Source organism: Lactuca saligna, chromosome 5, assembly GCF_052625555.1.
Source record: "Lactuca saligna cultivar CGN05327 chromosome 5, ASM5262555v1, whole genome shotgun sequence".
NCBI classification, from domain to species: domain Eukaryota; kingdom Viridiplantae; phylum Streptophyta; class Magnoliopsida; order Asterales; family Asteraceae; genus Lactuca; species Lactuca saligna.
Window position 1 is genome coordinate 292,064,096 of NC_136421.1, and position 10,310 is coordinate 292,074,405.

Here is a 10,310-nt window from a genome sequence, read left to right on the forward strand (position 1 = left end):
ATTATTTTTGTTTTTTAAGAGGTCTGCGGAAGAAAGTTTGAAAGACATTCGATCGAAGGACCAAATTTCAATAGTTTGAAAGACATTCGATTTTCAGAACTTCTCTCACCAAATCTGAGATCCGTGGTAAGATTAGGTTCTATACTTATCTCCGATTCAAAATCGATAGGCGTTGTGTAATTTCAACATTGTTTCAGATCCTTGTACCCCTTGTAACCTTTGATTTATGTGCCGATTCATGATGTTCTGGATGTTTTACTCTTCGAACTATGTAGGATTTCTACAGAGATAAAAGAAGTAATTAGCGTCTGTAGACATGGATCCCGATTCAGTTAAATCGACTCTGCAGACTCTAGCATTTGGAAATGTAATGGCTGCAGCTGCTCGTGATTATCAGAAGGTATTTGTATTTCTATGTCATGAAGTTCAAATTCTCTTACGATATTAATTTCACTTTTTTTTTTCAAACACTAGATTTCGTTGTAGGGTTTGTAAACTGAGATTGAGATATGTTTATCAGAGTCCAATTGCCGTAGTTTCTTATTCCGGTAGTTTACTGTAGTAATAAATTCTATGTTTATCCCAAAAGATCCATATTTTGAAGCTAAAAACTAGTAAAACCAGTACTCTGTGAAGAGAATGCTCAACATATTCAAGATTTGTATTGAATTTTATAAATAGTGAGCATTCTGCTCCTTCACATTGATGAATGAAAGTGCAAAAATAGCAACTGATGAAGGGTGAATGATTTTAATGAATATTTTGCTCCTTCACATTGATCAATAGAACTCATGTATCTATCTATTTAATTCTCTTATAGGAAGTTGCAGCTCATGAAAAGGCACAAACATCATCCTCTGTCAATGAGGAGGTTGATCTAGATGATTTGATGGATGTAAGTTGTAAATTCATGTTTATTGTATAACATATGTTTTTAATCAAAATTTTCATTTTAATTCCACTTTTATGTAACTGTATATCAGGATCCTGAGCTGGAAAAGCTGCATGCAGATAGGATTGCAGCTCTTAAGGTTGCAATTTGATTATTATAATGCAAACACAAGTAGAAAATGAAATTTGGAAAGTCTTTTTAAGTCTCATTTGCCTTTTATGGTTTTTATTAAATTTTTTGTTGGAAAAGAGAGAAGCTGAAAAGAGACAATCATTAACAAAAAAAGGGCATGGAGAGTATAGGGAGATAACTGAAGGAGACTTTTTGGGTGAAGTCACTACCAGTGAAAAGGTGATTTGCCATTTCTACCATCGGGAGTTCTATCGCTGCAAGTAAATGACCATTTTGCCCTTTCAAGACTCCTAACAAACAATTTTCACCATATACTTTCTTGATATGTATAATATCTGTTATTATAGGATAATGGATAAGCATTTGAAGTCTCTTGCAACAAGTCATCTTGATGCCAAATTTGTTAAGCTAGATGCAGAGGTTTGTATTATCATTATTAACATCAATTTTTTTATTCTCTCTCTCTCTCTCTCTATATATATATATATATATATATATATATATATATATATATATATATATATGTTTTTTTAACATTTTTAAATATTACGTACAGAATGCCCCGTTCTTTGTGACAAAACTAGGAATCAAGACATTGCCATGTGTGATATTGTTCAGGTCAGACATGTTTGTTTTCCTTTTCTATGTTATATTTTATGGGATTAAAAATTCAACTTTTTTTTTTTTTTTGTCTCAGAAAAGGAATTGCAGGAGATAGGCTTGTTGGGTTTCAAGATCTTGGAGGAAAAGACGATTTCAGCACAAGGAAGTTAGAAGCTTTATTGATCAAGAAAGGTAACATTTTTTCTTTCTAAAAGTTCATGTACTTTAAAAAAAAAACATATATATAAAAAGGGAAAAAAAAAAAAAAAAGGGTTAAATGAAAGTAGGATGCTATGAAAAAATAAATAAATGAAATTATGTTTTGTGTAGGTATAATTGAGGAGAAGAAAAAAGATGAGGATGAAGAAGCTGAATATGATGAAAGTAGACGTAGGACAGTTAGATACTCTGGAATTCATGATTCCGACTCTGAATAACAAAAAAAGGAGAAAAACTAAAATGACTCTATTTCTCAAAAGTATTAATTCCATTTCCAAATCTTATATGTTATATATGTATAATTAAATGTTTGCAAATTTGATATATGGTGTGTTTGAATTTAAATAGTTGCTATCTAGTTCATCATCAAAATGTATGTATTTGATGATGGCAAGTTTATTAAACTGACGTAGAAGAAGGCTATGTGTTGATTAATGTGGTACACTGACTCGATAGTTGGTTAGATTTGTATGGATTGAAACTGTAATTTTGTAATTTCTTGTGGGAAAAAATTGGAAATTTGTATGACTCGATTGTTATAGTTCGAATTGTCTTTTCTCATCTATATCAACATATTATTTTTATAAAAAAAGCAAATAAAATGTTATTAGGCAGTTTATTTTTTTGGCAGAGAAATTTTTTTATCAAGTGTATCAATATGTAGAACAGAATTTTGGGTTTTTATTGAGTGTATCGATACGTAAAACAAAATTATGGACAGTGGACGGGTGTGATAAAAAAAATATTGATTTTATTTTCATCTGTTGCATCGGTATGTAATTTATTATTATACATTGTATGATGATAACAAATTTATCCAAATAAACAACAATAAAATAAAAAGATTATCATCAATTAAAACACAATTTAATGAAATTAAGTTAATATATATATATATATAAAATATCATAATTTGACCTTGTCATCATGTTATTTAAAACATTTTGTCAACAGATTCATAGAAGTAATTTGTTGATTTACCGACAACAAATTAGCATTTGAATAATTTTAAACTCATACAAAACAAATAAAATTTGATTAATTATTAGATTGTACATAACTTATTTTATGAAACTCAAAATTTAAACATGTCTAAATCATTTGATTTACATCTTAAGTAATTAGATTGTACATAATCAATTTTATGAAACTCTAAATTTAATATAACGCTCTGTTTCGAATCATTTTCTATTTTGGGGTGGTGATCAGAGATTGGGTATTAGTAGACTTAGCACCCTTGAGGAATTGAGATTTGGACTCATTTGAGTTGGATAATGTAATTTGGATGAACTAGGTATTCGGTTCATGTTTTAGAGTCAAAGGGTATTGATAAAAAAAATATTGATTTTATTTTCATCTGTTGCATCGGTATGTAATTTATTATTATACATTGTATGATGATAACAAATTTATCCAAATAAACAACAATAAAATAAAAAGATTATCATCAATTAAAACACAATTTAATGAAATTAAGTTAATATATATATATATAAAATATCATAATTTGACCTTGTCATCATGTTATTTAAAACATTTTGTCAACAGATTCATAGAAGTAATTTGTTGATTTACCGACAACAAATTAGCATTTGAATAATTTTAAACTCATACAAAACAAATAAAATTTGATTAATCATTAGATTGTACATAACTTATTTTATGAAACTCAAAATTTAAACATGTCTAAATCATTTGATTTACATCTTAAGTAATTAGATTGTACATAATCAATTTTATGAAACTCTAAATTTAATATAACGCTCTGTTTCGAATCATTTTCTATTTTGGGGTGGTGATCAGAGATTGGGTATTAGTAGACTTAGCACCCTTGAGGAATTGAGATTTGGACTCATTTGAGTTGGATAATGTAATTTGGATGAACTAGGTATTCGGTTCATGTTTTAGAGTCAAAGGGTATTTCGGTAATTTGTCAGCTTGGGCTTCTATGGAAAATGGATGTTTGTTCGTGATTTGGTAAGCCATGTATGACTTGATTGAAGTTTAGAGCTTCTCGTTACATTTTTATGGATATAAGGATCATCGGAATCAGAATTATAACGAAAAAGTTATGGTCTTTGGAATATGATAGGGTTTGTGGGGAAACCTTACTACGCGGGGCATACTCATGCGAAGGGCATTACGTTGCGCGTAATGTTGAGTACGCTCAGCATACTGCGAGGGTCATATCGGGTTTGTGAGACCTCATACGCTGGGCGTACGAGGAGTGCGCGGGGCATACGAGGGGAAAGGGCAAACCTTAATTTTTGGGTGTGTATCCTATATAAGCTTATTAAGTCTTTAGGGTTGACCTTTTTACCAACATCCAAGCCCACAAAACCTATAAATCGTCTCTAAGCCTCCATGGTTGTAATTTTGAGCTCATGATGTGCATTTTGGTGTTTTGGGTCATTTCCAATAAGTTCGAGTTCGATGCAAGGTTGTGAATCAAGGATGAGCTTATGGATTTGGATTATGTGCTTCGTTTCCAACTTGTTTAAGGTAAAAAGCCTTGATCCTGTTCATTGTTGGCTTAGATCTAGTTTGTATGAGTTTTTGGTTTATTTTGGTCCCAGTAATGAGATCTAGTGGTTTGGTACCACTCCATGAGCTATGAATTGCCACTCTTGGTGTTTCTGAGGTTCTAGATGATTAAAGTTGTCTTATTTAGGGTTTGGAATCTCCCATGCTTGAGATAGTGTCCATTTTGTGAAAGTATAATGCTTTATTTTGATGTTGGATTCTTTTGGGGCACGCAAAGTCATTGAGTCAATGACTTTATGGTTCTAGACATTTAGGGTTTGGAATCTCCCATGCTTGAGATAGTCGCCCTTTACCTCTCTTACGCAAAAAGGCGTACCATTCAAATGGACAGACAAACAAGAGAATGCGTTTTGGACATTAAAGCAAGCTCTCTGTAACGCCCCTGTACTATCTCTACCGGAAGGAACGGAAGATTTTGTAGTCTACTGCGACGCGTCAAATCAGGGCTTAGATTGCGTCCTCATGCAACGTGGAAGGGTGATAGCATATGTATCCCGTCAACTAAAGACGCACGAAGTAAATTATACGACCCATGACCTAGAATTGGGAGTCGTGGTCTTCGCTCTGAAATTTTGGAGACACTACCTGTACGGTACGAAGTGCACCATCTTCACGGACCACAAGAGTCTCCAACACATCTTGAACCATAAGGAGCTGAACATGAGGCAACGAAGATGGGTTGAATTGCTAAACGATTATGAGTGCGAGATCAAGTACCATCCAGGCAAGGCCAACGTGGTAGCTGATGCATTAAATCGGAAGGAGTACTCTAATCGTCGTACAAAAACTCTCTCAATAGCCATTCAATCTCACCTAGCCACTCAAATTGCAGTAGTCCAGTCGGAGGCCATGAAGACGGAAAATAGAGAAAGTGAAGCACTGCGCGGAATGGAGAAGAACCTAGAGGCAAAGGAGAATGGAGTATACTATTTCATGAACCGTATTTGGGTCCCTAAACTCGGAGGATTTAGAGAAGTTGTTATGAAAGAAGCCCACAAGACACGATACTCCATTCATCCCGGTTCAGACAAGATGTATTTGGACATTAAACAACATTATTGGTGGCCTAACATGAAGACGGAAATTGCGACCTACGTTAGCAAGTGCCTTACGTGCGGCAAGGTAAAGGTGGAGTACCAGAAACCCTCAGGATTGTTACAGCAACCGGTAATCCCGGAGTGGAAATGGGAGAGGATTTCGATGGATTTCGTGACCAAGCTACCCAAGACGTCGGACGGACTGGACGCCATATGGGTAATAGTCGAACGACTGACGAAGTCTGTCCATTTCCTGCCTATAAAAGAATCCTACAAGATGGAAAGATTGACACGTCTGTACATTCGAGAGATCATGAGACTCCACGGAATACCAGTATCTATCATCTCGGATAGGGACAGTAGGTTCACGTCACGATTTTGGTAATCACTCCATAAGGCGATGGGAACAAACCTCGACATGAGCACCGCTTATCATCCACAAACGGATGGTCAAAGCGATCGAACCATCCAAACGCTCAAAGACATGCTCCGCGCATGCGTGATAGACTTTGGGAAGTCTTGGGATACCCACCTACCTTTAATCGAGCTCTCATATAACAATAGTTATCACTCGAGCATCAAGGTGGATCCTTTCGAAGCACTGTACGGGCGTAAGTGTAGATCACCGTTATGTTGGGCTGAAGTAGGTGACACCCAGCTAGCAAAAACACATACATTGGACAAAGCACTAACGGGACCGGAGATCATTCGCGAAACCACGGAAAATATCGTTCAAATCAAAGCACGATTGCAAGCATCGCGTGACCGACAAAAGAGCTACGCTGATAAACGGCGAAAGCCCTTAGAATTTCAGGTCGGGGATCGAGTACTGTTGAAAGTCTCACCCTGTAAAGGGGTTATACGTTTCGGAAAACAGGGAAAGTTGAACCCACGATACATTGGACCTTTCGAAATCGTCGCCCGAATAGGTCCGGTAGCCTACAGACTGCAACTACCCGCAGAGCTAAATGGTGTACACCCCGTGTTTCATGTCTCTAATCTGAAGAAGTGCCTCTCTGATGAAACCCTCGTCATTCCTCTTGACGAGATAGAAATCAATGAGAATCTCCTGTTCGTTGAAGAACCAATTGAAATCATGGACAGGGAGGTGAAGCGTACTAAGCAAAGTCGCATCCCGATCATGAAAGTACGGTGGAACGCAAAGCGTGGACCAGAATTCACGTGGGAACGCGAAGACCAAATGAAGCGAAAGTACCCTCACCTATTCTAGCATTCTCAAATCTAGCATTCAAACAGAATTTCGGGACGAAATTCCCTCTAACGGGGGGATGATGTCACAACTAGAAATTTTATGTTTTGTAATCACTATACTTAAGTAAAACATTGAACCAGAAACATAAGATCATGTGTGATTCCTTCAGAAACTTCAATAAAATACATCATACCAGTACTTCAAATAGTCAACAAACAATTGGAAACCCTAGAAGTTCTTGTTTAGGTCAATTTTAGACTAAGACTTCCTTATTGGACTCAATGGACCAATAAGCTTCCAATTTGACTATCATGGGCTTAGAACCCTTAATTGGGCTCTAATTGGACCCACATTTATTTATTTCAACATTTTGGGCCATATTGGGCCTAGAATGAAATAAATTAAGAGTTTTGAACCATGAATAACCTAAACTAGTCCAACAAAGTGTAAAAATCATATTATGTTACTTTTAGGTTAAAACTCCTCCAACCTAACTTCTACATGGGCTAGAGGGCATAAAAGCCCAAATTTTCCCTTTTCCTTCCAAATTCTCGGCCCAAGGCCCAAACCCAAGAAGAGATGAAGAGAGTTGACTTGCAATTAACACCTCATTATTGTCTTTTGGAACTCCATGCAACCTATTCCATGTTTCCATGCATATCACCTCAAGGGTCTATTTCTCCCTCTCTCTCTCTTGCTCTCGGCCATTTCAAACACACACACACACACACCTCACAAATTCTCTCTATAATACTCAAGAACTCATCCTTCCTCACCATTCAAAAATCTCGAAAATTAAGAGGCTTTCAAGAGGATATTTCTACAAACTCTTCATCTAAGGTAAGGTTATGCTTGGATCTATGACTTAGATTCTTTGTTTTATCAAAAATCTCTTCCTAATCCATGCAAAAATCGTGATCTTGCATCCTAGAAAACTCCATAAACTCGAGATCTTCATCAAGGGGTGCTAGGGCCAAAAATCACCAAACTTTCTTCCATCTTTTCTTCAAGAACCGAAACCACACCCTAAGGTGAGCTTCATACTCCCTATCTTTCGGTTTTATAAGTTTTGTGTGTGGGGGGGGAATACAAGTGAAAGTGTAGATCTATATGTGTTTTGTATGCCTTGTATGATTTCTATGCTTATATGTGTGTTTTTTTGTGTTTATGATGTTGGATCTAACGATAAGCCCCTAAAAATCGAGATATACTTTATGTTAAATGATACTAGCATCAAATATATTTATACATACAAATTATTCCAAGAAAAATAGCTAAGTGGCTTAATAACATCTTCTTTGGGCTAAAAACTCAATTTTTGGACATAAAATGTTAAAAATATAAAGTTAAAGGGCCCAAAATGACATATTAGGAATTCTGATGGATGAGAAGAGTCAAAACGGTTTCAAATAAGTATTTTCTGGAAATATACTCTTTTGGAGGGTTGAAAATATAAATTCCAAGCTTAATGGGCTAAAAATGACATTTTCGGCCCAATAGGGCCCAATATGCGAAATTTTCTGTTTTGAAGGGCCAAAACTGTATTTTTCTGCAAAACAGTGGACTACTAGTGTCCTAAGTCCTTTTCAAGGGTTAAAAATGCTTTTCATAATTAAAGAGGACCAAAGTTGTAAAATTTTTCCAATTTGGGCCAAAAATGTAAAAATTGCGAAAAAGAGGGGCTACAACCGAGAAAACTGCATTTTCAAGGACTAAAGCTGTTTTCAACTAAGAATATGCTGAAAAATGTCAATTGCAATAAGTTTTGGTGTTAAAACATCAAGAAAAAAAATGGTTTAAGGACCAAATCGGAAATTTATTTATTTAAAGGGTTGAAAAAGTAAATTTATAACTAAAAGAGGGGATGTAACAGAAAAATTGAAATGTAAATTCAATACATCCGTTGTGATCAAACACTGGCACTACGACTACCGACGAATTATATTACACCACAACACCAAAAATCGTTATCAAACGAATTGATTCGGTCTCGAATCAATGACAAACCCGAAACTACTAACACGATAATAACTCGACTCATACACGGAAACATTTGGGAATTCAACACACACGTGAGAGTGCACAGACATTGACGCACCCTCTTTGGGCCCCAAAGTGTAAAATCTTGTTTGTTAGGCCTAGCTAGCCCAATGACCTGATCTTTAGGCCCGAAGACTCTAACCTTACGAGTTGTTGGGTCTTACATGATCCAACACAGCGTAAAAGGACTTTCACTGGCTTTTACTATTGGTCCCCAAGGGTCCTGTGGTACTGCTAGTAAAGTCGGTTATTCACATGCGAGTGGCCCAAGGGCCCTTCGTACACTTTTTTTTTTATCCCCAACCAGCTAACGGAGTTACCGAGGTCTTCGTGCCCTCTTTCTCTTCGGATGTGGGATTGCAAGAAGTCAGTGATGGGCTTTGGTCATAAGACATCCTATGTGCTCATACAAACCCTAAAGCTTGGATCTAGGTTTCTCTATTGTACATGCTTTGAATCCAAGACTATAAACCCTAATTCTAGCATTCAAGTAATCATATTAATATGTAATTAGGTTGAAGATCATACCTTGATTGTTATGTAGCAATAACAATTCCAAATCTCCTTGAATTGACTTTGGAAGGCTTAGAGTCACAAGTGTCACTCCTCTAATGGCTTACAAACACCAAGAGCAAATGGAGAAGGTATAATGAGAGATGAGAGAGGTTAGAATTCGTCCTTAGGACTTATTGGGAACAAGTACACGAATTCTAAGGCCTTAGGGTCTTTATATAGGTGTAGAGATAGGGTTTCAGTCACTATCCTTATCTAGTTGCATATCCACAAAGCAACCATAAGATAAGCCTTGAAAACCGTTATCCTTTATCGTTTGGATGATTTCAAGGATCCTTATCTCCTTGAATTCGTTCAACCCATATTTAGGATAACCATTACCATATTTTGTAACTATCACATAATTACAATTCAGCCCCTCTAGTTTAATTAATTACACTTGATCACAAAATTAATTCCTAATTAATTATTAACCAATATTAATTAAGCAAATATGATTTCTCCTTTAATATATTATTCTTATAACATATTAATAAATCATAATAACCTCTTTCTCTTTATTTATTTCTCCAATCAAGTTGCTTTTTACCTATATATATATATATATATATATATATATATATATATATATATATATATATATATATATATATATATACATATACATACAATCTTTTTTAATTTACACTTTACATATCTTTTTAAAATCCTCTCTATATTTTCTACACTTTGTTAATCAAAAAATGGAGCAAAACCCAAACACCCCCCCTCCCTCATCAAACCCAAACACAACCTCGCCTCTCGGATTTGCGGGGTACGAAAATTATTTTAACCTTTTGTCGTCTTAGGGTTCACCACAAATATCATACCAAGGTGCCGCTTTCAATCCCGCTTCACCGCCACTGCAATTTCCCAACTCACCTTACGTTCAACAAAATCAATTTGGTCAACACCCAAATTTACAACAAAATCTTTTCTCTACTTTTGCTTCGATGCAACAAACAACAAATCAACCGTCGCCTACAACACAACCAACAGTTCAAGTGGAAGCGGGAAGTAGTAGGAAAGGAAAATCAAAAGGGAAATCAATAGCGGTGGAATCTGAAAATGCAGACGT

The 10,310-nt window shown here is 35.5% G+C and overlaps 1 protein-coding gene across 1 annotated transcript; it reads left to right on the top strand.

The window, feature by feature from the left end:
- LOC145048183 (thioredoxin domain-containing protein PLP3B-like) lies at positions 1-2,191 on the top strand. The gene is made up of 9 exons (XM_078996614.1): positions 1-126; positions 276-400; positions 821-895; positions 984-1,031; positions 1,142-1,284; positions 1,372-1,444; positions 1,581-1,642; positions 1,722-1,819; positions 1,958-2,191. The coding sequence occupies exons 2-9, from the start codon at positions 317-319 to the stop codon at positions 2,062-2,064; spliced, it is 690 nt and encodes a 229-aa protein (XP_078852740.1). The 5' UTR covers positions 1-126; positions 276-316; the 3' UTR covers positions 2,065-2,191.
- The last annotated feature ends 8,119 nt before the right edge of the window (positions 2,192-10,310 follow it).

Excerpts from the sequence above, each read along its gene's own strand:
- LOC145048183 (XM_078996614.1), top strand. The coding sequence starts at position 317 with ATGGATCCCGATTCAGTTAAATCGACTCTGCAGACTCTAGCATTTGGA. Across the intron at positions 896-983 it reads ATCTAGATGATTTGATGGAT|GATCCTGAGCTGGAAAAGCT; the intron begins GTAAGTTGTAAA and ends ACTGTATATCAG. Across the intron at positions 1,285-1,371 it reads CGGGAGTTCTATCGCTGCAA|GATAATGGATAAGCATTTGA; the intron begins GTAAATGACCAT and ends CTGTTATTATAG.